Below are 27,942 nucleotides of genomic sequence, written 5' to 3'. Positions count from 1 at the left end.
TCGGTTCCCACACCACGCAACAGTCAGTCAGCAGACAGAGAGGAATACAAGCCCTGGACGTATGGTACACCCGCTCCTTCAGTACCGACTCGTGCATGTCTTCCCCTAGCAAATATGCAGGTCAAGCCCCCTTCACCCTCCAACTGAGATTCTCACCATAGGGTAAACTAATGAGAGCTGAGAATCCACCTTGATTTGCATGGGATTGGTACATCCTCGGGGGCTCTCGGGTCTCTCTCCACCGGCGCTGCCTGTCCACACAAAGATGTCCGAGGGGCTGTGTTGGCCGGGGGTGATTGTCTTCATTTCCATCTCCAGTTCTGCTTCGAGCTCTGCCTCCTCCTTAGCCTCCTTGTTGCTCTCCTCCAAGTGCTTCATGAGCACAGCGATCACCACGTTCACAAGGACGAACTGGGCTGTCAGCACGAAGGAGACGAAGTAGATGGGTGAAATGACGGTGTTGTAACAGGTGGACTCCTGGTCACAGTCTCGCAGTGTGTCCTGGAAACAGGAGGGAAATGATGGAGGGATGTGAAGAGGTTCCAGCATGGACCTCGGTCTGCCGTCTGGTCATCTGGCTGCAATGGGTTCTCCTTTCATGAAGAAAACTGAGAAGATTGGGCAGATTGGGCAAATTTCATGTATAGAATGGCAAAATACTTGCCAGTAAAACCTTACATTTCTGTGTTAGTCACCACAAGCAGGGTCAGAGGAAATTGTCCTTGGGGTGTGCAACGACAGACACCGACACCCTGCTGCTCCTAAAGGAAAGGCTGTTCTACCAGGTTAGAGACCAAATACACAAGAGTGTGGCAGATGGATCCAGGGCAAAGCAGGGTGCAGCTACAACCCATCAGCTATCCCACAGCAGCTGGGCTTGCAGACACTCTTTCCTCAAGTTCACGCCCTGTCATTAAGACTTCGGCCACCTAACACTCACCATGGGCTACAAAAGGACAGAGAAGCAATTCCTTTGGACTAGCTAGCACCCTGTGTATTCATAGATCAGATTTCTTCACAATAGCATGTCTTGATGGCTGTCCCCTAAGAGAGTCTCTCTCTCAGAACCCTGGGTTTTCCCAGAAAAAAACCCACAAAGTAACACCACCAACAACAATAATAGTAACTGAGACTTTTATGGGAAAAAATAAAACTGATACAAGTTACTGAGCTGAACTCAGGTTTTACTTGAGAGATGAGTCCCTTTATTTTTTCCCCTTCTTTTTCAGTTGCTCTCTTAGGTTAAAAAAAGGGAATATATGGAGTATGCCAGGAGCCTGCAACCATAGGCACCACATTGTTGGGAGGAAGGAACAGAATCAGAGACTTTGCCCAGTGCAGGAAGGAAGAGCCCAGCTCACTGCAGGACGCGAGCGTCCTGGCTGAGCATCATTACCGGTCTGGAGCAGAGTGGATGGCTTCTAATTAAGCAATTATAGGCAATACCCATTTTCCGTGGGTCTCTTACCTTCATTATCCCGTTCCAGTTGTCTCCCGTGGATACTCGGAAGAGAGTCAGAAAGGCCATCCCAAAGTTTCTGAAGGTGGCGTGCCGTCCCAGCCCCTCGCAAGGGTGCGTGTCGTCGCACTCTGTGGGACAAAGCACAGCCGTGAGACCCCTGCTCGCGCACCGCTCCCGCCCCTTCCACCGGCACGGGAAGACTCACCAAGGTCTCCAAACAGCTCCACTCCAAGAGCTGCAAATATGAAAAACAACAACATGAAGAGAAGACCCAGATTCCCCACCTGGAAAGAGAAAAAGAAATGGGGGGAAAAAAAACACAAAAAAAGAACATTCATTGATTTTTTTGTTCCAGACCTGTTTCTTGCTGTATTCTTTAATCCAAAACTTAAATTGCTTCAGGGGAAAAATGACCTCAATGTGAGGACTGTATCTCAGACTGTGCTTCAGAAGGGAAATGTGATTCTCTAATGACAGTAAAGATAAAATGATTAGCATTCCTCTGCAATAGGAAATTAGCTCTGGGCCAGAGGAGATCTGGTTTGATATGGCAGCAGGTTACCTGCGGCAGCGCTTGCATCACGGTGTCCAACAGGGCTCTCATCCCTACAGCCATCTTCAGCAACTTCAGCACTGCGGAAAACACGTTCGTGATACGGTAACGGCAGCATTAGCATGGAGGCACAAAGTCAGTCCCTCTCCCAGGAGCCACAGATTATAGCAAGAGAAATACGAAATCACCTCAAGTGTTCTCCATCAGCTGCTATAGTCCCTGGCCTTTTTACATTGCTGCTGGTTGCTTGATACTATTAAAATCCCGTGAATAGCAGCATCACCTATCCCGAGACTTGGAGAAAGCGTTATCTTTCTGCCTGGCTTTTCCTTTCCCCACCTTATCTGTGTTGGACCCGTCTCCTTCTTCCTCTGGTTATCGTGAGCAGTTACTTTCCCAGCCCTGGGGCTACTTTCCCCCTTCCGTAGGCTACCCACTTTCATACATGATTCACTGAGGAGCTGATTTACACATCTCTTCCAGAAGGTTGCATTTCCAATTGGAAACCACATGTATTTTTAATTCTGAAAGGGATCCAATGCACAGGAAAAACACTTTATTTTTTTTCCCCTTGAGGCACAGCAGCATTTCATTTCTCCTCCAGTTCCTTCTTCGCTTAGATGAGGGCTGCAATCAGAGCAATTATGCCTCAGAGCATAACATTGCCCTTCAGGAGGGCCTGGGAGTACTTTATTAAGGGCCTGAGAACTCACATTTTACATCATCATTTGGCCCTGAGACCTCCCTGTTCTGAAAAATCAGGCCCTGAAGAAGCTGCCTTCCCAACTCAGGTATGTGTCATTACAAGTCTGAGGGGACAGATGGATGCAGAGTGACGAGGCATGCTTTGTCACCAAGTGCTGAGATGTAAAGTCCCATGGGAAATTACATTTATTGGATGCTTGTCTTTTAAAGCTAACGTACTCAAGCTTGTGTTCTCCAATCCCCGTTAGAGACGACTTTGATTTGACTGGGATATTTTTTCCAGGTACATCTCTGGGAGTTACAGCCACAGCTATTTCAGCTTTATTTCTAAGCTCTCGGCCTTCAAGTCCTCTTAAGATAGAAACACATGGTCAGCTGGCTCAGCTTTTTGGCTCCTCGCAAGTATTTTCCCCCATTGTTCTTTTATTTGTTTACAGCCTGTTGATGCCAGAACTATGCACATCGTGATGGGGATGTGCCCCAGAACCGTTTCCCAATGCTTAACTCTCTCCTGGAGGGGACCCTGGCCCTCAAACACAAGCCAATTCTGCTTTGTTCGTCTCACCTCGAGCAATCCTGAGAACCCTCATGATTCGGATAATAGTGGGGTTAATTGGTAGCGAAGCGTTCACCTCGATCTCTTCCAAAGTGATGCCCATGATAGACAGCAGCACGATTGCCAGATCTAATTGGTTCCATCTGGAGACAACACAAAATGAAGTTTAACATCTACTAAGAAGCTGGCAAGGGGAGGTAGCTTGTTTCACACGAATTCCAGTCATTTCAATGGTTCTAGCACTCAGATGAATATGCAGCATTTTTCTGAGAGTATTATACAAAAGCAGTTATGTTATGAAATCATTATAACTAATGCATCTCATTAGAAAATCAGCCAATTCCAAAGATATTCTTGACTGAGGGGAAACAGAAACAAAAGCTGGGCAGTTTTCTACCCAGAGGCTGCAGACCTCAGGGGAGACGCTGCGGTATCTGTCCGGCCACTTCTAGACATGACACTCATGGACCTCAGCATGAGATCTGCCCTAGAAAGAACCGGACCCCATGTCCAGTCCTTGCAACAAAAAATCACAGTGGGAGAAGGAAAGACCCCCAGGATTCGTGCCAGGTTGGAGAGAGGCATAATCCCAGCACGGACACCCGAAATGTGGGGAGAGGGGTGGAGCTATCCCCCGGCCGCTGAAGGGCTTGTGTCAAGTCCTGCTCAGTGCCAGTGCTCTTGCTATTAACATTGAAGGAGGCAAAAATGGATGGAAGAAAGATTCACCAAGGACATAAAATCTGTATTTGTGACGTTAGAGAGCGAAAATCCAGAAGAAGCAGCAACTTAATCTGCTGCTCAGCATTTGTTTAAAAAGAGGTCCCTTTTCTCTTTCATTTCCACTCAGGACCAGATTCTCTCTCTTTGCATAAACTTTGTCACTTCACCAAGTCCTCTTGATTATATATGGACATGCAACTGGTGTGAGAAGAGAACCAGGCGCTCTGTGTGAGACTTGCTCCTACTTTGTCCACCCCCAAGGGCCAAAGTGGTGCAATCACACTCCTTGGCATGCACGATCCTTTCTCCAACTCACATCCCAAGCGTCCACCTACCTTGGTTTCAATCAGTCACACCAAAAAGCATTCACGCGTGTCAGACTGACATCACTGGGAAGGGCACCGGGGTCCAGGACACTGAATTTGGGCAGCTGTCTCCAGAAACCTGCTGCTGCCCCCGCGGTCAAGATGGAGCTTTTGTTACCTGTCTTGGAAGAAGCGACGAAACCCAAAGGCAATAAGCTTGAAAACAGACTCCAGGACAAAGATAACGGTGAAGATGTAATTGCAAATCTTCAGGGCTTCATCAAGAACCTGGGATGTGGACACAGGACCGGGGTTAGATGCTAGCTCTGCTGAGGGGCTTTGCTGCCTGCAAACCTGCCCTCCTCTTCTTTCGCCAGTTACTCATTTCCAAACTACAGACAAAAGGCTCCGACAGTAGGCTCTCTCCGACGACAAATGTCCCAGGGAAAAGTCCCAGTACTTCAGGGAGCGCGCAGACTGCATTTCTGCCTGGCCCCAACCCAGCTGATATAATTCACAGGAGGGGCTGATACAAACCCAAGGCACAACTTAAGCCCCAGGGCAGGGAATACAGCCCCAGCTGGGATCGCTGGGGTGAGTGGTAAGAGCTGCTGCATTTGCAGGTGTCGGCAGCACAAAAACCGTCGTGCTCTCGGCAGAAAGCTGAATTTCATCCCGCTTGCTCATTTGTGCAATGCTGCAAGAGCCATGGGCTGGCCAGGACCGTGCAAGCGCCGGCCAAATGGCTTCTTTGTGACAGCCTGTCATTTACTCCTCACCTTGAGCTTTTGGCAAGGAGCAGGAGAGAGGGATGGCATGCCAGCGGGAGCGAGCGCCTCGGGTTTTCCTCTGCCCACCCTTCCCTCTGCAGGTGTCACAGCCTGGCCATTAACTACAGGTGCCTCCTGGCTGGGACAACTCCTGCACAGTCAGGCATTAAGCCATGTCAGAGATTATTTCCTCCCAAAAGTCCTGCTCGTGAAGGAGCCCTGTGGTAGCAGCATCCTGCATGGTCTCTTAAGTAACGTCCATCAAATGGGATGGTAATAACTGTGTCCAGGGCACTGTTAGGGAACGTGGGAGATGGCAACAGAGTACTCTCAGACCAAAAATAAGACTTGCTGATCCCCAAGTGGGAGAAATCATAGTAGAGGGAATTTCAGCCACACGCTCGGCCGTCACGCTACAGTTAGCTTCAAGCATGCATGGTCAAAAACCACCTCACCTGCCCAAGAAGTACAAGCCCAGCCACCAAAGGAAGCCGTGGCTCTGAACGCGCCTCCCTGTCATACTGCAGGGGACCTGGGCTCTGCCAGCACACGAGCATATTTATTTGGCAAACGCAGATTTTGCGCAGTAGCTCTTTGCTCGAGCCACCTCTACGCACACCGCAGCCCCTCCTCTCTGTGGGCAGCCGCAGCAGCTCCGGCTGGGATCACATCCACAGGGCGTCGCAGGGTACCCCACCACCAACCCCTTCAGCACCAACACGCCAAGCGATCCGAGTCAGGTTGGATATGAAGCTCTCTGGTACATTTAGCCTTTTAAATATCTGCAGGATCCCAGCCATCAGTTACCCAGACCGGAGTGGTTTTGGGGCCCTGATTCAACAGCGCTCTCAAGCACTTGCATGGCTCTAACAGTGCTGTCATCTCAGCACAGCCCAAGCTTGGAGTTATTACCCAGATGCTGCATACCAGAGGCTTAGAGACAAAATGTTATTTTCCTAAAGAAAATTAAAAACAAAAACCTGCCCAATATTTTTATAATACAAGAGAAAATGTAGCTGCAAAACGACTGCGGTAAGACACACGCCCTAGGGCGATTCCAATACAGCCTCCTTAGCCAACAACTTTTTTCATCACCAAATGACTGAATCATGCAATGAGCCTTCCAGGGTATTTAAAGGTGACCTGAACAGAAAAAATAAATTGGGCTTGTGCCCTTTCACTTTTTGGCTTCTTTACAATAGGCTGGAGGATATTTTTCCCCTTGCTTGCATGTCTTAGTTGTTTGGGGTTTTTTACATTAAGTATTCAAGTCCTGTCTAGTCTTAAAGAATATTTCCTCCTATTGTACGTTATATTTATTCATTCTGAGAGTGGCTAATAAAAATAAGTACAAGTTATATGGCAAAGGCAGCTATTTCCATTTCATTCTTACGCACAAGAGACCTGACATCCCAGGACAGGCTGTTTTTATTTTCAGAATATGACAAAGACCCAGGAACTTAGCACACTAATATATTAAAATGTATTTTAAGGACCAGCACAGAATCCAGCGCCTGTGAAAATTGGGCCCTATGGGACATTGGGGATTTAGGAGAAACTTTGCAAAAAGAGACATTTCACAAATTCTTCTATTCTTTTTCCTTTTCCTCCTTTTTTTTTGGTGGAAATCCTAAGTCAAATGGAAGATTTCAATGACAATCTCATCCAGAAAACCAAACAAACCTGCTCCCATCCTTGTTTTCAAAGCAGTCCATTTGCACTTAATTAGAAGGGAGAGGTGCAACGGGATCCAGGTGCCAAAAGCCATGGTTTGAGCTGGAAGCCAGATGAAGGACGGGTACACTCCGCAGGGCAAAGGGCCAGGTCGGGCATGGTGAATGGGGGCCCCGGGGTCTAACAGAAAAACTGGCCTTAACTCTGCCCATCAGCACATCCCACCATGGCTAAGCACGTCCCCCCCTGCTTTTCCCCCTCTCTGTCCCGGTACCTTTGGCTGCTGGTAGTGCTCCATGGCCATGGTGATCACGTTGAGGCCGATCACTCCGGTGATGAACAAATCCAGGTAGTGGCTGGTGCACATCTGGTGGATCAGGAGGCGGAAGCGGGAGTAATCTGAATAGTAGGGCTTACACTGTGCTTCTGCAGCGGGGAGGAGGAGAGTGGAGAGGCACGTCAAGTCATTTCTCTGCGTCTCTCTGAAGTCAATGCACCCTCATTTTCCAACTCCAAAGATGATAAATTCTAGACCAATTACAGCAACATGCTGTCTTTTTTTTTTTTTCCTTTTTTCGTGCTGGCATGTTACCATTTTTAATACACAGCAGGGCTCCCGTCATCTTACATCCATTAAACATCTTCAGTGGGACATGCGCTATACTCAGCCTTATGGCATCAGGGATGAGGTGAGCTGGGACTATGGTGCTGCTAAAGACTGCTTGCCCTGTAGGGAAATTTAAACTAAATTTAAATTAAAAGAACAATTTTTGTTTCTGCTGATCTTAAAAGATCTTAAAAATCCCCAAAGTATCCAAAATCCCAATTAATGGTCAGATGTTGGGGACAGATTTTACTAACAATGGCTTAAAAATACAGGCCATTGAGTTAGCTGTGGTCTCTGAAAGAGAAGTAATTCAGTCATATTATGTTCTTTGCAGCAAAATGTGGAGAGAACAAAATTCAACACTTCAGCTGTCAGAGCCCTGAAAAATGGTCCATAAAAACACCACGGAAAACTGATCAGTCAGCCTTAGCGATTAGAAAATAACGATCCTCCATCTAGACAAGATTATCAAAGTACAGATTTCACTGTTCAACTCATTCCCATGTTTGGCTGCCTCAGGGATGACACATGCTCTTTAGACCCCGAATGTTCCTAGAGATAAACTCATTTACTCACCTAATCTCTAATGAGGAAATGCCAAGGCTGAGTATATAATTCAGTACAATTTTCAAGGAGGCATTATAATGCAGATTGAAGTGGAAAGGACTGTCTTGGATATGTCAGGGTATAATATTACTCTCATAATTAGATGATCAACTGGTTATGAAAATTATTGAGCTGTAAGAATTACATGGCTTGATATTTAGTGCTGCTGAGCAAATGTACAGTTTGATACATTATTCTGAGCAAAAAGTTTGGCAGAATGAAGCCACAACGCACAGGTTTGGGTTGCCCTCGGGGAAAACTAATTTTAGAAGATTAAATTTTGCCTGGAAATAGAATTCACTTTGTCAATAGCCAATGACATTGCAATCAAACCCATAGATTTAATGGTTTCATGTGCTCCCTGCTTCATAACAGCATCCTGAAAAATCAGAGAAGTTTTGTTTTTTCCGTAGAGACAGACCTTTCCCTTACAGCCCAGGGACCAGAGAGACAAATCACTCAGCAGTTTTATTCTGTAGGGGTTTGGAACGCCCAAAATTCTGCTTCAGTGTCATCAAATGAAAGGCAGTATTAATATTCACTTTCTGATCTGCAGTGTGCTTTAGGTGATCTGTACCTGAGTGCTAAAACACGATATTGATGAAAAGGTCTATAAAATGAATTTTCATGCTGAATCTATTGAGTGCTTACAAAGGAGCAGACGGGTAGCTGCTGACTCACTCATAAGACTTTGTCAGATATCTCAGAATCTGCATAAATCTCCATAAAGTCAAGATATCTCGATCACATTATGCTAAATTATGAGTAGCAAATTAACTAAAATGTTTGAATACAATTAGGTTAGGAATGGGACCTATTTTTATGAACCAACTTACCATCTCAGAAAGAAACACCATTGTAATGGGATCGCTCACTTCTTCTACATTTACGTATAATTCACATTCAAAAAGAAAAATGTCAATGTTTCTGCCTTTTCTTGCAGTGGATTTACTTATGAATAATTACACTGGAATTCAAATTTTTCTTAGCTCTGATTGACGGGTAATTCCAAATCCTACAGAATAGCACCGACGCCATTAGAACAGAGAGAGGATTTAGAGAGAGGTTGTAAAATGTCTCCTGTGCAGGGCTCCTGCACCTGGATTAGCCAGTGCATGACCTTATAAGCAGGGTTGCTAATTGTTCATATATCCGCCCAGGCTCTCCCCCTCCGCATCCCCCTCTCCCAAACGCCAAAGCTCCTTTTCACCTCTCCCAGCACACGCCCCCCGGTTTCCACAGCCAAACGTCTCTGGGTGCTGCTGTTGCAGATGCGCTTGCAGCCTTAGAAAATTACCATTAGTAAATGTTTCATCCTTCCCCGTTAACTTTGTTAAGAGGGGATTTGTCAACCCTGTTCATGAATCATGCCACCACTTGCCTCACCGGTCGCCACATGCCAGCCATGCCTATTAGTGCAATACCGATATTACCGTGAGATGAACCACACACAAGCTGGCATGCTGTCCGAGGACTATAGATAAATAGCTACTGTGTGTAGGTGGGCAGGGAACTTTCTGAACAGATAAACCGTTTTCTTGCTATTGTATAAATACCATTTATTTAACCCAGCCCGTGCAGTGCTGCAGAGAAGTTGGGTGTTGCTCACGTATAATCATCCAAGTGCAAAGCCCGTGCCCCCTATCACACAGTATCATTTCTTAATTATTGCAGTAAAGATCTAAACAATACCAACATCTTGGGAAATACAGACATCTGTTAAACTCCAGGTGGTGAACTTCACAACTAACACAACACCACATTACTGTACTGTTACAATACACTGTGTCAAGAACAACAAGAGCTCTGGGTTAGTCTCGGTTATTACTGGAAAGGTTAACTTGGCTTCCCGGCACACATGGCGTTAAAGAAAAGAGGAGGAGAGCAAACGAACAAAAGAAGAATTGGCAGAACAAGAATGTGAGAAGATGGGGAAATACAGCAAAAGCCCACTACGAGACATCAGGCTGGTAAACAGGGTGTAAATCAAGCTGCTTCACCATGGCTGGAGGCCAGGAGTGGGGGAGAGGGAGAAGTGGCTCAAATTTAGATATGGTTACACTGGAGAAAATCAGCTCAGACAGTGGAACCTGAGCAATCTCCTCCTAACCCAGGTAGGAAGGAGATTTTGCAGCTGGTTGAGAGCTGGCTTGGGAGAGTCCCTCCTGCCCATTCATCCTGGGCACTGGTGGTCTAAGGGGGCCGTGCCGGCAAGGGGAGCGGGTGCCTGGCATGGGGGGCACTCAGTTTTAATTTATCATTTTTACGGGCTCTCAACTCAAGTTGTTTCCCAAGCAGACATTCTGTACTCCTCTTGGCATCATCCCACGGGATTATAATTGATCCCCTTGACAAGGGCTGGGGGGCAGAGCAGGGCAGCCCCAGCCTGTGTCCTGGGGCAGCCAAACTCATCGCCATCCTCTCCTGCGCGTTCGGAAAGGCAATGACCAATGCTGTTGCACGATAAACATTTCCCATTCCTAAGCTTGCTCCAACTGCTCCCTTTGGCTTTGGCGATCACAGCCCAGGTTGGGGCATTAAGCACGGTGCCACTGTTCGTCTGACAGCTCTAGGACGTGACCTGCGAAATGGCACCAGTGACCAGCAAAGCAGCGCAGGAGGCACCCTTGTTTTTGCCAGGCAGTGCCACTGCCAGCTCCCAGAGGGTCCCAGGGCTCGGCCGGTCTCTGCCAGCGCCGCAGGAGATGGGACCAGGGCCGTTCTCTTCCTATTAACGGCATTTTCTTGGGGGGAATCGGGCTGGGCACGCGGCTCTGAAATATCTCTGAATAGCGGCTGCCTCTGAATATAGCCCTGTCAAGAGAGAAATTGCCACTTTCCCCGAGGTGGCTTTCGAGCCGGAGGTGCGTGGGCACGGGAAATTGGAATTCACGAGAGTGGGACAATTCCATTACTGTCTCCTCCAGCTTCTTCCTTCTCCTATAATAAGGGAATTAACTACTTTGCAGGTCTGAGTATATCTGGAGGACAGCAGCAAACCAGTGAGCAATGAGCCTGTGACGCAGCTGGATTTACAAACTGTATCAAGAATATTATTAGGTTAAAAAGTAGTTTGCACTGAAGGAACTTTTTTTGTTTAAACACAGCATTTTACTTGGCTTTTATTGTACTGAATGGATTTATTAAAAAAAAAAAAAAGCAAAATGGAAAATGAGAAATTATTTCCACTGAGAAGATTCTAGTTGTGATAGAATGTAGACTCGGAAAAAAAAAAAAAGAAAAAATAAAATTATAATATCTCACTAAGCACCAGGCAGCAGCACACACACACAATAATCCACCTTATCTTCACAGAAAGAGAAAAGAAGTCCTCTGTGAGTGCAGAGATGTGTGGAAGCTTTGGGGTCACAACTCCAGATTTCTCATTGAACCACAGGAGGTTCATCTACAGCACCCAGGACTGATTCCCTAATATCCCCAACAGTCAGGATCAGAAATAAAACCTTTCTATTCCCTCACGCCGGTGCCTGAAGAGCAGCATGGCACATTCACTACCACTGGATCCAAAGAAAAGACAACAAAAGGAAACACAAAGCACAGACCTGACAATTGCACATGTTTTAAAGGCAAACTCTAAGAGTCTTTCTGAGCCTGCGCGGGATAACGGAGGGGTTTGGAACGAGTTCAATGCCTTAAAAATAAAATAAAATAAGACAGCCTTGATGTAGCTCTGTAGGACCAGGAGAGGAGTCACAACCAAATAAAGAGAAGAAAAAATAAACAGACCCCCAAACCCCGTGGCAACACCCCCCCTCGTGCTGCCCCTGTTTCGCAGGAGAGGACAGGAGGCTTACCAAGAAGAGCAAGAATGAGGGCAAAGAAATAAAAATACCAGGAATGGCAATGGGAAGGAGATTCAGGATTTATTAAAGCATGTTGTGATAACTTCCAACAAGGCCTTAGAAATATAAGGTAGGAACCTTGGTCTCCCCGAGTTGTCCTCTGCAGTGAAAGCCTATAGTCCTCAACTTGCAATTTTTATTTAATCAAAACTCCCTGCAATATATGAGAGATGGATGGAGCCCTTCTCCCATTTCAAGCAGTGAGAGCTTGTTCACAGGTGAGAGTTTTAATGGCACAATTTTCCTAGCATATTATTTTTGTCGAAAATTACAGCTATATTTGTTTCTATGTTGGCATCTCTTTAATTATTCAGGCTAATATTCTTAAGTTATGAATTAAACAAAATGCTTGCCAGATCAAAGCTTCTCCTAAAAATAAAAAGAGCAAGGGACAGATTTGCAGCCCTGAGCACCATCCTGGCGAGGGGGGACAGGAAAGGGAGACGTGCGTGAGCCCTGGTCGGGGTGGCCAGGTCAAACCCCCAGCAGTGTTCAGCCCAGCTGGTCCATCCCCACCAGCACCTGGAAAGGCTTTGAGGTGGCATCTTTATTTCTTTTAATTCACAAGATGCCTCATGGATCGAGCAACCCTCAGTCAATGTGAAGAATTTACAAGCTGGGCAGCACGACGGCCAAACCCCACATCCACGTTGAGGGTTGGTGTGGGGTTGATCTCTCCATTAAAGCAGTGAGGCTCTGCACTATACTGAATTTTACCCTGCTGAAAAAATACTGTGCCTCCCTGAAGCACAGCGTTCGTGGAGCAATGAGCAAGGACTGGAGAAATAATGAAATAACCTCCCTAAGCGAGACTGCCTGCCTTCCAGAGCCACTCCTGCAAATTATTCAGAGACTCCTAAGCTGGTGGTTCGGAAGCTAGAGTAAACAATAAAGGTCCCATTTCACAGTCCAGTCATTATTCGCTAAGAAAAAAAAAAAAAAACAAAAAAAAGAAGGAGAAAAAAAAAAGCCATGAAAAGTCTGACAGTGTCTTAATGAAAACCAGAAAAAAAATACTGAAGAACATAACATGATCAAGGGGTAAATTAAGGGTTTGCAAGTGTCAGTCCTGAGCCAGGTCTGCAGACCTGCAGTTCAGAATGATATGCGTGTGCCATGAAGTAAGCAAACGAGCTTTGCACCACACACAGGGTTTAGTGGGATGCCTCACAGCAGCGGTGGCCAGCCGTTAGTGACACAGCACTGCCATTCAAGTGGGATGAGACGTGCCGACTTCCCAGTACCTTGCACTGCACTGGCTGAGCTCTCCATTAATACATCATCCAGCATTAGATCTAAAAGAACGAAACGGCATTAATCACCCGGCAGGACACACGGCAAGACTTCCCTTCCCCTTCAGAGGTCCCTACGGCTCTCAGGCTCTCCATTGCCTCTACCGGGAATGCTTCCTCGCGGGATCCTCTCCTTGTGCCTCACGGAGGGTGGGGTCAGGTACGCGGGCTCATCGTGAAAAAGGAAGGGCTCTTGTGCTTCTCCCACGTACACGGGTGGAAGCACAAGAGATCCCTGAGAACCCCCTTGCTTGATGACGACAAAGGAGAAGACGCTTCTGAAGGACGGACTTTGTACGTGTCCTGCTGGGCCAGCGCACCTTACAGCGACCACTCCTGCATCTGCCTACATCTCACCGAGCTGGGATCTCGCTTTTCTGGTTTTCAGATGTCCAATTGGATAAATGCATTTGAAGAGTCTACGATCAAAAACGACTGTGCAACCAGTTAGATGTCTATGTCTGCCTATGTCTGACATCCATAGTTTGGTTTGGGCATCTGGGGACACTCAGGAAGCCCAGCTGAAAGGAACCCCCATGCAGTTTCTGGCATAATCAAAGCCCTAGTCTTGGCATCATCTACAAGTTCCCACCATGCAGAATGAAACTAAGCAATGACATCTGTTGCCTCCGAGGGCAAAGCTGGACACAGTCAATTAAAACCAACGTTTCACTGAACGCGAATTGGGAAAACTGTTCTGAAGCGATTTGGAGGGCTTCATACTTTGCTCTTGAAAGGTTTTTATGGCGATTGAATACTCAGCAATATTTGATCCTCAGTAAAATAGCTGTTTATTGCTTCTTTAATTAGGCATTTCATAGGACTGAATGAATAACTACATCTCCAAGGATGGTTTGTGATTCTTTCCCGCTGGGAAATTGCCCAGACTTACGTCTTTTCTTCATCTAGTTCCTCTAGCATTATAAATAAGGTCATTAATAATAACTAAACATCTATTTTTCTTCTACAGAAATGTCTGCTTTCCAAAACTGCAACTTTAAATAGGGATCTTTCTATCCAGCCTTTAAAAACATTTTCTAACTCATGAGCCTGAAACTGTGTTCGGGAACTTAGACTGACCGAAAGAGCTTTCTAGGCATTTCCTTGATGTGAAAAACAACAACAAAAAAATTCTTTCCATCTGTATCCCACTTAACTGAGAACAGTCTAACGTGTCCTCCACCGCTCTTGAAGGAAGCCTCCATCTTTCCACTGACCATCGAGGAAGCCAGGCTCTCGGCATAAACCAAAGTTTGATGTCCAGAGGCTGGTGTGATACATCCTATTGGTTACAAAACCTGTGAAGCTCATGGGACTTAAAGATGTGACCAAAGGAAAGTGCTGGGTAAGTGCTGAACTGAGAGAGGTTGAGACACCGTTGTGGTACGTGGTTGCATGATTAAGCCTGTCACAGCTATTAAACACCTCTTAGACTATTAAAAAAAATAAAACAGACTTAATATTACCAGCTTTCGGAACAAGCGCCTTATCAGACAGCCTCTTAAACAGTACTGAAGTCTGTCAAAGACAGAGAAGAGATGTGAAAGGGGACACGGAGAGAGCAGCAGGTGGACTGACCAGGGAGGGAAAGCGTGAGGCCATGGACACGAAGGGCAACGGAGAAAGTTCAGTCAGAAGAGAGAGCATGCAAGAAGAGTACCTCCGACCTGTGGCCTCTGGCTGACTTACTTCTTACTTATTCCTTACTTATTCAATCAAATTAAAAGAAAAAAAGACTAAAAGACACATGTCAGGTTGGAGACTTTTGGCAGAGTGGAGGTCTAGCCTCCTTTCACCTGTAAAGCCTTCTCTAGGCAGGGCTGCAAGCTTGCACATCCAGTTTGGAGTTTGGGTCAATTTGCATCAGTGCTATTTTATCTAGTTAGTTACTCTCCTCAACTGCTTTTTTTTTTTCTAATCTGTATTTCTCAAGCAAATGCATTGATATGTTTCTCTAAGGAGTTTTTAAGCATTACTAGAATGAGATGGCTCCATTATTTTATTACACTCTTGAATAGCAGTGGTGCTACTGTGCCAATAAATAAACCTGCTTGATAAATGGGACAGGTAACATCACTGTGGCATTACAAGGCTGTAATAAACCAAATAGTGAATCCAGTTATCAGCAACAGTGCTCATGACTCAGAAGATTTATGGTGCCATCCGGCACTGCTGATCTTTGCAGTTGTCACTATTTGTGTAACACTGAGCTCTGCTATCCAAGAAGCTCCAAGTCTGATTATTATTATATTTTAATTTAAATAATCTCCAATGGAAAAGTCATTGCAAATCATGCAGCCATTAAAAAGGCTTCCATGGCTCCTTGCTCAGCCTAAAACGACACTATTTCCTTCATGCAAATTTTGTAGCTGGACATGCTTTTGGGAGAAGAATGATCACCAGGCGTGAGGCAGGGAGGGGAGGGAGGAGGGGATCATGTGGAAGGTCAAGCAGGACTCAGAAAGATGTGGAAAGACTACCGACCAGCCATCTGTTTCTCCTTACTCCTTCTCTTTTTCTCCAGCCGGCGAAGCCTCTTCTCCTCCCGCCTCTTGGCTTCTTCCTCCTCCTGGTGCTGCCGACACTTGTGGAAATTCTCCACCACCACCCCCACGAACATGTTGAGGACGAAGAAGGCCACGATCAGCAGGAAGGAGATGAAGTAGAGAAGCATCCACGGGTTGTAGTTCATGACTGGCTGCAAAGTGGAGGAAGGCAAATGTCAACTGAACCTCAAAAACAAAAGGGAGCAAATTGATACAGCTGCCCCATCCACAAAACCCGTGGGTGCCCCTTTGAGGCATCTCAGTGTGCTCTGCTCAGTGTGCCCGGAAAATTAGAGCCCTCTAAGACATTTTCACTGAATGCGCCCAAAACACAAAGCACGTTGAGGAGAGAAGAACCACCTCTGTTCTGCCAACAGCAGGACAGTAGCAACCTTTGCAGCTATTGTAAGTCCCTCACTGAAAACCTGTACCTATACAAAGCACTTCTTTTCTCCTGAAATGTCCAAATTGCTTAAAAAGTCAAAATATTCTTCGATAGGTGCGGTTCTCCTAACGCTAGTTACACCAGTCGTGTTGCAAAATCTGCAGGGAAAAGGCTAGGTCCAAATCCAGACTTTTCACTTGACTCCCTGTCGCGCCCCAGGACTTGGATTTAAACATCTCCCCCGATCCCAACCCCGTAACCCCATTTGACTGTGGAAGCCAACAGTATTTTGCAAAACAAGAGCCAAGACGTGCGACCTTTGACAACTCATTTCTTACAGCTCCGCTAGAGCACGTACCTGCTGGTCAACTCCCACAGCATCTAAGCCATCGTACATGATATCCACCCACCCGTCCTTGGAGGCCAGAACAAAGAGAGACATCAGGGCCTAGAAATAGATGGAAAAAAAGTTAGACATAGTTGCACTAAAGCTCTTTTACCTGTAACATTTTACTCCTTTTTGCCCTTTCCTGTCTGGGCATTATCGTTACCTGTCTGATACTGGGACAGTTTGATGCCCAAGGTTTTTCCTGGCAGCAAAAACCAATCAATGTCAGCACCCGGTTCAGCAAAGAGCGCTAATTTGGAAACCACAAAGCCGAAGACAAAAGCAGCTTCATTTCCACCCTCCAGGTCTCTACTGCTCCCGTCTAATTAGTCCTTACCATGCTGCTAAAATAAGGCTGTGTTGCAGAGATGGCTGAAAGTGTCCGGCTCTATTAGACAAGCCCTTCTGCAAGATATATTTGGTTTGTTATGTAGCAGTGAAGCAATTAAGTACTCCACGAAGCCACATGTGCTTGTTCTGTTCTGAAAAGAAGTGTATGCCTGCTTGGAAACACTACCTTTGGGATTTACAGAGACAGAATGCTGTGTATGTGAACTGAATATTTACTGTGACTGGTAGTGCCCTGTAAGAAAATCCCATGGGATAATAATGCACAGGTTTTAAGTCAAGGAAGTAAAGGAGCAAAGAAGCAGATTACCATTCTATTAATACCTGGCCGAGATTATCAAAATTATACTTGTGCCGGACCCATTTGTAGCTTGCTTCTGTACAATCCGATTTATTTGTGATGTTTCTGGTGTCCTCCCCCTGGCAGACAAAAAACTTGCCTTTGAAAAGCTGCAAAACACGCAAAGAAGAGAGGAAAGGTAAGGGTTTGGTCCACAGGATTTCTCTGCAGGTGATGGGCATTTCTCCTGGGGTATTCTGCACAGCCCACGCTGACCAGAGAAGTTAAGGTAAATGGCCTCACTCATGCTGGTTATTAAGTGGAGCAGCCTGCATAATATGCACCTAATGAGCCAACGCATGATTTCACATCATTTAGGACACCCACCTCGTGCATTAGATTGTCTGGTTCAGTGATCTGAGACTGGCCTAAAGGCCTTTGCTTCTGGGTCGCCAGCTCAAGTGTAGCCCTGGCTAATAGCCTAGACCAGCTAATGGCTTCTTGCCACACGTGGAATGACTCCGGCGACTCCAGCCCAATTAACGACGCTGGTTTCAAGAGTCACCGACAAATTAAATGTAGCGGGGGCCCTCTGTCAGCAGAGGGAAGGTGGCACTAAAAAGGCACAGCGATGGACTAAGCTCTGCTCTTACTGGTCACAAGGGGACGTGTCAGAGAGGAGCCGAGCTGCTGCGAGTGATGTTGGGCTCTCGCTGAATGGAGACTGCTGTCAGTCCAGCTCCGGTCTCTGATCCGGAATGCTGTTCTCCAGCTGCCATTAGGCTCTGCAGTCCGTGCAGGGGTCTCTGAAGTTATTCCTTGTGCAGAGCTTAAGGAGTCAAGCCCAACTGGTGCTGGGTACCTGATACCGAGCTTATTTCCTTTGGTGTAAGGCAGGAGAGACGCAGCTCCTGGGGAGTCAGCTCCTGATTTACACCTGCCCGAGGAACATGAGCCTCCATGTGTTTAATTCTAGACCTGGTGCTTCCCGCACACAGAACAGAGTGGTAGGGGATGATTACTGCTTCAGACAGGATGATTGATGCTAGCAGGATGGATGGTATCAAAGCCCAGGAGACATCCAACAAATCTGGTTTTATTTGCTGACAGAAACTACTGACATTACTGTTTTGGGAGGAAATGGCAGCCCGCTCTCCAGGCTCCTTAAAACACCACCTGGGTATACAAAGAAAATCGCTGATGGGTTTTGATCTGTTGTTCTAGACAAATATCAGTAGAAATAATAGTGAACAAGATAAACCCACGCATTGCTCTATGGGTTTCCTTCAGAAATCAACAGCAGAAAGATGTTCTCCAGGCATGCAAAATTAATCACCACTCAACGCAGTCATAAAACTTCTGGATGGAAGAAGAGAAGTATTCCCTGATCTTTCCACGGAGAAACACTATCCATGGGTAAGGGAGACTGGGGAGATATAGCCTTCACAGAGAAAAGTTTTAATTAAGCAGGAAGGTAAACAACTGGTTTTAATATATTGTCTATAAATATAACTTCTCCAGGAGCTGGACTGTAATGCCACTCAGATGGGAGCAGTAACACAGCTACTAACAGGGTTTGGAAATACAAAGCCCCATTTGCAAAAATGCTGATCCCTGCCAGTGCTTCAGATTTTAGCACTTCCAAAAGTAAAAGACCCGGTGATTCCTACCGTACTTGTTTTATCAATCCATTTCTTGTGCCTTATTAATGACTATGCACGTGTGGACAAGCTCTACAATAAAACCAGTCTCGCTAAGAGGAGACACTGTTAGAAACCTGGATGTCTGGATTTTAATAGCATTAAAAACCTCTAGTTTGATCCCCCGTTTATATTTACACAGGAAAACCAACTGTAACTTTCAGAGATCATCTTTTTATAGAAAATAGCTATGGCCCTCATCTTACACCTAATTAGCCATAAATATTAACTGAAAATTTTGCATCCTGAATACAGGATCAGTCTTGCTTGTATCTACCACTTAAGCACATCAATAGTCATGACAATTTAACGTAAGACTGCAAGTCACTAGGGAAAGCAATCACAATTAGCAGGGAGGAAATTCAAAGAGCATACTGCAAGTTTTGTTGTTTGGCATAAATTTTCCTGTGTCTTGAGTTTTATATTGTTTTACGGGATATGCTTAGTTTTATGAATCTGTTTAGTATAATGGATGAATGCTGTTGTACTGTAATGCTAAACCAATCTAGTTGCTGAGATGGTTATGGATGGCATGATTTTCTTCTCTGTTTATTTTCAATGCTGTATTTATTATTTAAACAGTATATTACTATAAAATATTATATAAGACACCTTTCCAAAACAAAGCCAAACAGACCTGCTTTCCAAAGCTGGCTGTGACAGATCGGATAAACTTCAGAAAGAAATAAGTGTTATGTCAGAATATTTATATGAAACAATCTCTTCTTCTCAGGCAATGAGAAACCAATTGCATTGGAAACTCTGCCACTTTTCCCCCAGGTTCCTGCCTTCCTGGGACTGAGGATATTGCCAGCAGAGCTGGCAGGAAGCAGACTCAGAAATCTCTATTTCTGCAAGCTTTCAGTTATACAAATTGTCAGAATCTGAATGAATCTCCAGGTCAAGGTCTCTCTGGAGTTTACAAACCAACAATTTCAGCTTTGAGAGTTTCTATTTCCCCGTTGGTTTATATCTAGAAGAAAGGTGGAGGGGAGATGTCCCCTGTTATCTCCCCGACGGAACAGGAACGGGATTTAACAGTTTCCCTGAGCAGAGGTTTTATGGTGGTACATGTCATGCCTCAGGCCTGACCCTTCCGTGGTGTGGCTGGGGGAAGAAAGCGGAGAAACAGCTTGATTCATGTCCCGCTGCAGGCAGAGCAGAAGTCCTTGTGGTGGGGAAAGGATGAAGAAAGCCCATTCTGTGCCTTTGAGGGGATCATCATGATGGCTTTTTTATCACTGCATGCAACAGGGAAGCTTCAAGAAAGTTCAACACATCAAGTGGCATATAGCCAGGACTGGGCAGTCAGGAATAAATGTGTCTTGAGAGCAGTAGAAAGGCCATGCCGTGCTGCTGGGCTGGTGACCGAGAGCCGCATAAGCCCTTGGGTCTGAGTCATGTCAGGCTGTTAACCATGGCAAAGTTATGGATTCAAAACGAACACGTTTCCAGAGCTGGGCAGAAAACCTTGAGGGAGCCAGAGAGAGGCAAAACCAACCCCACTAAGCGACTCCAACCATTGCTCCTTCAGCTATGGCTAGGGATGCGTGCAGCTAGGCCACTGATTTAGGTTGTAATTGTTAATGAGTTTTTAATGGCTGACCAATAATGGGAAATCTGCTTCCTCCTTGCTAGGAGCAAGGAGCATTCCTCAAGAAGGCCAAACAGCCCATTGGTTTGGTTTCAGAAAGGCTTATAGCATGCCCATTGGTACAGATACCCAGATGTGGGGCCATCTGGGGCTTGTTATGCTTTTGGGCTAGGTGCTGAGGCTTACAGGGGACTCACCTGAACTCCCAGGATCCCAAAGATTATGAAAAAAGCACAGCAGATGACCACGATGTTCCCAATGGGCTTCAGAGATGACATGAGAGTCTCCACCACCAACTTCAGTCCTTGGGCTCGACTAATGACTCTGTGGGGGCAAGTAAGCACAAAAGCTATGTTAGTCCTGTTCTTGCCCAGTTCTGCCTCCTGTCAAAATAGAAGATGTGGAGGAAACAGCATTAAAAATTTTTTTAGAATGACAAATAACTCAAAAAGCATGATGGAAGAAGCAGTTCTGCAAGATTGACCTGTGACATCACGGAGGTGTTTGAGGGAAAGGGGTCTCTGCCTACACATACAGCTTTGCATAAAAGAAGAGGAGGAGGACACCACATGTGAGGAGCCAGGCCAGAAAAGTCACTGGAGAAGGACCTAGGAAAGGAAGATATATAGGCTAGCCCCATATTTTTCAAACTTGGAACGATAGTTTTAATCTAACCCACCACCTATTCTTGATCCGTTTGCTGATCAGCATCTTCTAGTTACCATTCACTAGAATATATTCAAGCCTTGGCATTTTCCTTTTCCTATCATTCGGTCCAAAGAGCTCTCTAGGTTTCCAGCCTTGATCACACCTTCCCTGGGATCCAGCCTCTTGGTCTGGGCCAACCACAAACACACACCTTTATGCCTGTAGCCTGTCCGGCACTGCAAAGAGAGGGCCTCCCAGTGTCCACTCCTGTGTAGTTTTAGGCAAGGCTCTTGATTTCCCTGTCTCAGTCTGTGAAACAGAGCAGCCACTCTTACACAGCTGCCTGCAGATCTGTAGCGATCATAGAATGGTTTGGGTTGGAAGGGACCTTTAAAGGTCTTCTAGTTCAACCCCCCTGCAACGAGCAGGGACACCTTCAACTAGATCAGGTTACTCAAAGCCACATCCAGCCTGACCTTGAATGTTTCCAGGGATGGGGCATCTACCACCTCTCTGGGCAACCTGGGCCAGTGTTTCACCACCTCATCATAAAAAAAATCTGTACGTGTCCTTATAGTGCTGCCCCTCAGTACTATCACAGTCTCCGCTTTACACCCGCTGTACCACCTCAGTGGTGTCATCCAGGTGAAACGTCACCAGCAGGACCACAGGCATCTAACCTTATTTCTGTAGCTCCTCTCTGTCTGGTACCACACAGAATTTCATAACAGAGGATTACATCATACAGGCAAGATGAATGAGGTATTCAGGCTCACAGACCTGAAGGTGGAGAGCTGAGGGACTGAGAAAGGCATCTGAAGAGGTTGCATGCCTCCCTCCTCCTGATGCCAACTGGAATTAAGCATTTCACTAGCTCTGTAAATCAATTTGTACTGATGCCATAGAAACTGTGCTTTCCCAAGGCAGAAACAGCTGTCTGCTGTGTAAGTCGGAGGGAAGGAAGCGTCCGTGTGCTGCTGGGTACCGGCAGGTGACTCTTCTGAACATTTGCCACTCAAAAGTGCCACAAACTTCCCCACCTTCTTGTTTCTGCCTGGTTCGCTCCTTTGCCGTGGGAGTCCTCTCACCGCCTCTCCCGTTTCACCCCAAGTCTGGCTGCACCGCCTGAAGCCAGCTGGAGCTTTGTTGCCTGGAGAGGATCCAAGTTCTCCTCCTCTCTCCCTCTCCCAGGATATGGTGCTCCCAGCAGAGGTCCCCATGCCCGACATGCATCGCCTTAGCTGGGACCCCAGCCAAGCCTGCACCAGCCCTCTCCTGCCTCAGAGCCGACAGGTTTAGCAAACTGCAGAGCTCCGTGCACAGGCACCAGGTCTTTCAAAAACTGTTGGCTTTAAACAGTATCCTGAAAAGCTAAAAATTATTTCTCTTTTTTCTGGTTAAATATTTACTTGAAATGTCAAGGGTAACTCATCAATTATCATTTAAAAAAAGAAACAGATGGTGGTATTTTTATCCACTCCCTTACCAGTGAAACACAAAAGGCAGATGCTGCTATTCCTCACGCTGGGTGTCTCTTCCAGGTAGCTGCTGTGGCTCCCTATTTCAGACACCTTGGCTTTCCTGATGCTCAGATCTGGGTTATTTTAGGGAACGAGCTGGGGGGTGAGATGGCTCAGGGAGCAGAAGGTTACTCAAGGCTGAGATGCTCCAGGGCATGGTGTGGACCCCATGCAGCCGTGGCAGCGTGGAGACTGGTTGGCGTGGGCTGCCAAAACTGCCCACGTGAATTAGCCCAGGCTGAGGTCCTCACTGGGTCAGCTACACTGCTGCTGTCACGTTGTACCCGCACCGATGCTGAGAGCCGAGCCAAGGCCAGCTAGCAGAGGAGGCTGGATGGCAGGTTAGCGTGCCCAACTCAATGAGCTGGTTACTCCAGCCTAACAGGCAGTGTCCGCAGGGCAGGGGCTCTTCCCACTCCATCTCAGTGCACAAAGCAAGCATTGGGCTGGACAGTCTAGGGCTGAATTGCTCTTCTAGATCCTCAGATGGCCTAAAGACCTCACCATACCTCACCTATTACCCTCACACAGTCCTGGGTGAAATACTACAACTGTCAAACTACAGATGGGGAACTGAAGCATGGGAGGACCGCAAGCCATGTCCTTAGAGGTATACAGGCACCTCATTTCCAATTATTTTGATGGAAATTAGGTACTTTGGTGCCTTTAGGGATCTTGACTTAGGTATTCTGCCCACTGTCACACAGGATGGAACCAAAGTCAGGTCTTCTAAATTGAAGGCCTGTGGTCTGCACTACTGGAGCGTCCTTAAATTTTGGGGAACAAGGAAGAAATTTAGTCTCCAGAGTCTAAAGTTGATAATTTTCTCCAACGCTTATTAAGAAAGCCTATTCTAGAAATAATAAAGTGATTTCCCTTGTGAGATACTATTTGGTATCCAGCAGAGAGAGAAAATAGGAGGTTACTCGTCTGACTTCGCAAAGTCATGTGTGTTGAGAAAAAAAGGGCTGAAAAAGTGCAGCATTTGGCTGCTTTCAGAGTTTTGATCAACCAGGGAATTCCTCAAATGTGAATGCATGGGGGTAAAAGCTGCCACCAGTTTAGCTCCACGCCAGTGCTGTTTCCAGCCCTACAGGGAAAGAAGACTTCAAAAACATTTTGCAAAATAATAGTTCTTACTAATGAAAACCTTCAGACCTTGGAGCGGCCTCAAACTAAGGGCCTGATCCAATGCCAAGGCAAGTCTGTGCAAAGACTCCTGCCACTCTCCTGAGAGTCTGATAACTCCCTAAGAAGTGCCGATGAAATCCTCAGCATTTCCAGATTATTAGTGTCAGCTCCAATATGTCAACGTACAGCACCCCACGCCTCATCAATATTGCCCAAGGTCCTGCTGATACCAGGCTTGTAAACTCATATTATCTGACCCACCGCTCCTGCAATTTATCGCTGAAGGCTGCAGCTGATTTGGAGCCCTCCGGGCGTGCCAGAGCCACAGGCTCACCGAGGTTGCACTCAGGACAATTCCAGTCTGCATTAGGCATATGACAAATGGGGAAATTGAAATGAGACCTTTTTTTTTTTTCAGTGTGAAGAAATGAAATCCCTCGAGTTCCTCCTGGTTCTGCTGGTCTCAGCATTCCCAATGCTGTTAAACCCCTGGTGTGAGACGCTCCAAACCCACTGCCAGCCTCACCCCAGCTGGATCACATTTACTAACATTAAGCCTGCTGGTCTGATGAGAGCTCTCAGAAGAAGTAGCAGCACTTAGATGAAGTAGCAGATCAACATTAATGAAGACCTTCCTCCACAGATTAAAAAAAATTAGCAAAGGTGATAATATGATAGATAGAAGAAAGTATATGAAATGACTATTTCATACTGCAATGGTATGAAAAGTGAATAATTTATCCATCTGCTTTGGAAGTCAAAGCCCACACTCTGTAGGGAGTAAAACAGCACTGAAGTCCATCCACATTAATTCTGAATACATTTTCAATTTTGATTTATCTTATATCTTAAGCTACAACACTTGATCCCAACAACAGCAGGTTGAACACATTAGGAAGGAATGTTATTGTATAAGCAATCCCTCCACTGGCTGAAACATCAGAGGGTCATGGAAACATCTTTAAACGTCACTCCTTTGTGAATATCTTTTTGGAATTCTGGTCATAAAGCTGGGCTTGAATCCTCATGGATTCAATTTGGAGGCTGATAATCAATCATGCAATCAAAAGCCCGTGATTACCACACAGGCCAGTTTGTTTAATGCCTGTGCAAAAGGCACAAGCGTGCGTGGTTTTGTGCACTGTGTAAAGCAACGGGGTTGTTTTCACAGGAGAAAATAAGAGACAGAATGAGGGAGGTCTTTTGCAAGAAGAACGCCTTCAGCCCATCAACCAGGAAAGCCAATGCAGAGATTACGGGGGCTGTCCCTGCCCCCGAGTTGAGTATGACACGCAGAGCTGTGGCTTGGCTTCTCACTGAAGGTGTCCTCCTTGCAGCCCTGCCTCCAAGTGGCCAGAGAAAGGGAGGACGGAAGGAGCCGGGTTAGCTCCTCTGTGGTGGGAATGGAGCATTCACTTTGGTCTCTGCCCTACGCCTTCCTGGAAAGGAAAAACATCAGCTTGGTCTCCACAGGGGACTTCACCGTGACACGGGGACTGGAGCCACGGTGTGCAAAGACCTCAGGTCGCCTGTCCCAGCTGTCACCCCATGTTGATCCAGCTGAACGTCCCAGGCAGATCCCTGAGCCACGCGCACAGCCTGTGGCAAAGGCAGAGCGGGCAGCCGTGGGCAGAGGCGTGCTCAGGGCAGCCCAGATGTGCATCGCAGAGGCAGATGGGTTTCCACATGTGGAGATTTATGACTTACTGAAAGCCCCCAGTTTGATGGCTGCTTTTTCATTTCCTACAAATCTAATTACAGGGGAATAGAACTGATTGTGAACATATTTAGGGAATGGGCTCGTTGCTGTCTTTTTATATTTTCTTTGTAGTAGAAAGCAGTATGTTGGCTGAAAACATTCACACGCTCTCTTGAGAAAACATATCAAATGCCAACAGGAATGGAATAGCAATGGAAGAGTCTAATCCTGCACATGCTCCAGATGGCAGGTCTTCCTCCAGCCTGCAGCTACTCAGTGGATTGTTCCCCGTAACCGCAGACTACTCATGCACATAGGTGACTGCAGAGAAAGGCTCTAGTAAACAAAGACCCAGGTCCTGGCCAGGCAGACCTATAGATCTACAAAGAAGCATACAGGGCTTTTACTAGGTCAGACATGTGACTCTAGCAAGGCTCAGCACAAGCCAAGCCAGTTGATTCTAGCAGGGCTCAGCACAACCCAAACCTCCTCCTCTAGATCCACTTTAACCACACCACCCCAAAAGTGAAACTTGCGTTGCACAGTTCAGAGATGGGAAATTGATCCTTCTTTTACCCATAGCTATCCAGATTATTTTGTGTATCTTCTTAACATGCATCAAAAATCAGCCAAAACAGAAGAGCAGAGCTGATCTACTGAACCAGCAATCTGGCAGAAACTGCCCCTAGAAATTACAGTTGACATGGAGATGCTGGGAAACACACAAAGAGAAAAAAGTCTGAATTGGAGTCATGTAGGAAGACAGTCTAGTCATATGGTCAGGGAGCTGAACCGCACCAATGGCGTTATCTGACCAGGTAAAAATGATTAAAGCAGCTCACGTCCTAAAACTCACCAGGCACAACATACACATAGCCCAATGTAACAGAATGTCTTTCATAGCTGTTGAGAATATTTGAAAAAATATACATATAGGCACGGCCATTGTTATTCAGACTTATTATTCACACAGGGATAGTAAAACAACATCTTACGCCAGAAGCAGGGTCCTATTTTTCTGTTCTGAAAGAGAAAATCCTGACTCAAAGCAAACCTTTTATGAAGGAAGCAGCAGTAAGATAGAACAGACACACAAAGATGCTTTGAGCAGGAAGGTTTATTAGTGGCTGCATAACCAGAGCAGCAACAATGGTATTAAGGAAGGACTGCATTTAGCATGGAGAGAAACCTTCATGCCTTGGGGTACGGGACAAAACAGATGCCTGTTTGGAAGAGGCTGGTCCTTGGGCAGGTTCTTGTCAGAGGGGTGCCTGCCCCTGGAGCATGGGATACTGCCTGCTGTCAGAGATGGGGGACCAAGTTAGCGGGACAATTGCTTTCATCTTGTCTGGACAATTTTCAAAATAAGTGTCTCTGTAAAATTAATGGGGAACTGAGGAAAAAAAAGCTTCTTCGCATTCTAGGTTAAGCAACAGTTTAGTCTCTGCTTCCTTAAAAATGATCTGCCACCTGCTACTAATTTCCTTCTTTGTTACAAAAGCCATTGACTGCCTGAAGGAAAGGGGGAGAAGAAGCTGTTAAGCTGCACTTTACACAGAGCAAATGAGAACACAAATAGCAGGGGATGTGTGTTTTAATGAGCAAAAGAGGCATTGATCAGTTTACTACCGCACTCGGGGCTGGTCCCAAAACACAGCGAGTGCCCGGAGCTCCTTGCAGCTCTGCAGGACCTGCGGACGCTCATTGTCTGCGGAGCAGCAGGAGGCTGGGCACAACGCTGGCGACAGATGCCGTGCCCTTGTCTCGCCTGCCCCTTCCCTTGCGTGAATGCTGCCGCTTGCAGGAGAGGCTCAGCTCCCCCTTTGGCACCACGCTACGTTCTTTTAGGTCTTCCTCATCCTCTGCTTACCTTAAGGGCCGCAGGGTCCTCAGCAGCCTCAAAACCCGTAGCATCCCCAGGATTTTCGTGCCGCTGTCTGACACCATCGAGACCAGGATGTCGATGACAGAGATGAGAACCAGCACCCCATCCAGCACGTTCCAGCTGCTTTTCAAGTAGGCTTTCTCCCCAAAACACAAGCCTAGTGCCACCACCTGCCCAGACACCAAGTTGCAACAAATTATGACTATCACATCCAATATGTTTCTTCCAGTTAGCAACCTGCTGAGAACGCATTATTTACAGATACAAGTCTGTGAGTCCCTTTGCTTCCCAGTATAGAAGCCTAATTATACAAATCAGCAAAGTGTAATATTGCAAGAATTGTAAAAATACCTCTGCAGAAACATCCCAGATTGTCTCTTACAGCTGATATATTTTTAACGCAGCTAAACCTAGCTGCACAAAACTGTTCCTAACATGTTTAGCTCTGGCATAAAAAGTTTGATCGTATTTTATTCCTACAGACTGCTGGAGTAAAGGTTCAGAGTGGCTGACCCAAAGCAATCATTTACAAGCTTTGCAAATAAAGAAACCAGAGAAACTTTCCAAAGAAAAAGCAATTGTTCTGCGAGATGATTACGAATTACACAAGAGATTTACAGCAATGGGTTTCTGAGCCTCCCGCCTCAAATCCAGCAAAATGTTTCAACGTGCTTAAGTCTCTCCCTCCTCAGGAAAGCACAT

At 46.2% G+C, this 27,942-nt stretch overlaps 1 protein-coding gene across 1 annotated transcript in view; it reads right to left on the bottom strand.

Moving 5' to 3' along the window:
- The window catches only part of CACNA1G (calcium voltage-gated channel subunit alpha1 G), a 101,182-nt gene that overhangs the window by 16,212 nt on the left and 57,028 nt on the right, over positions 1 to 27,942 (bottom strand). Inside the window, exons 20-32 of the mRNA XM_075518657.1 lie at positions 27,226 to 27,410; positions 20,555 to 20,681; positions 17,108 to 17,233; positions 16,406 to 16,495; positions 15,622 to 15,814; positions 13,069 to 13,119; positions 7,023 to 7,174; positions 4,483 to 4,592; positions 3,286 to 3,419; positions 2,025 to 2,095; positions 1,668 to 1,746; positions 1,469 to 1,590; positions 157 to 501 (exon numbers count right to left, since the gene is read on the bottom strand). Coding sequence (XP_075374772.1) covers positions 157 to 501; positions 1,469 to 1,590; positions 1,668 to 1,746; positions 2,025 to 2,095; positions 3,286 to 3,419; positions 4,483 to 4,592; positions 7,023 to 7,174; positions 13,069 to 13,119; positions 15,622 to 15,814; positions 16,406 to 16,495; positions 17,108 to 17,233; positions 20,555 to 20,681; positions 27,226 to 27,410 — 1,785 coding nt within the window. The remainder of the gene's footprint in view (positions 1 to 156; positions 502 to 1,468; positions 1,591 to 1,667; positions 1,747 to 2,024; positions 2,096 to 3,285; positions 3,420 to 4,482; positions 4,593 to 7,022; positions 7,175 to 13,068; positions 13,120 to 15,621; positions 15,815 to 16,405; positions 16,496 to 17,107; positions 17,234 to 20,554; positions 20,682 to 27,225; positions 27,411 to 27,942) is intronic.

The sequence above is a fragment of the Mycteria americana genome, chromosome 16 (assembly GCF_035582795.1).
Source record: "Mycteria americana isolate JAX WOST 10 ecotype Jacksonville Zoo and Gardens chromosome 16, USCA_MyAme_1.0, whole genome shotgun sequence".
NCBI classification, from domain to species: Eukaryota; Metazoa; Chordata; class Aves; order Ciconiiformes; family Ciconiidae; genus Mycteria; species Mycteria americana.
This window is presented reverse-complemented; position numbering and strand designations above follow the sequence as displayed.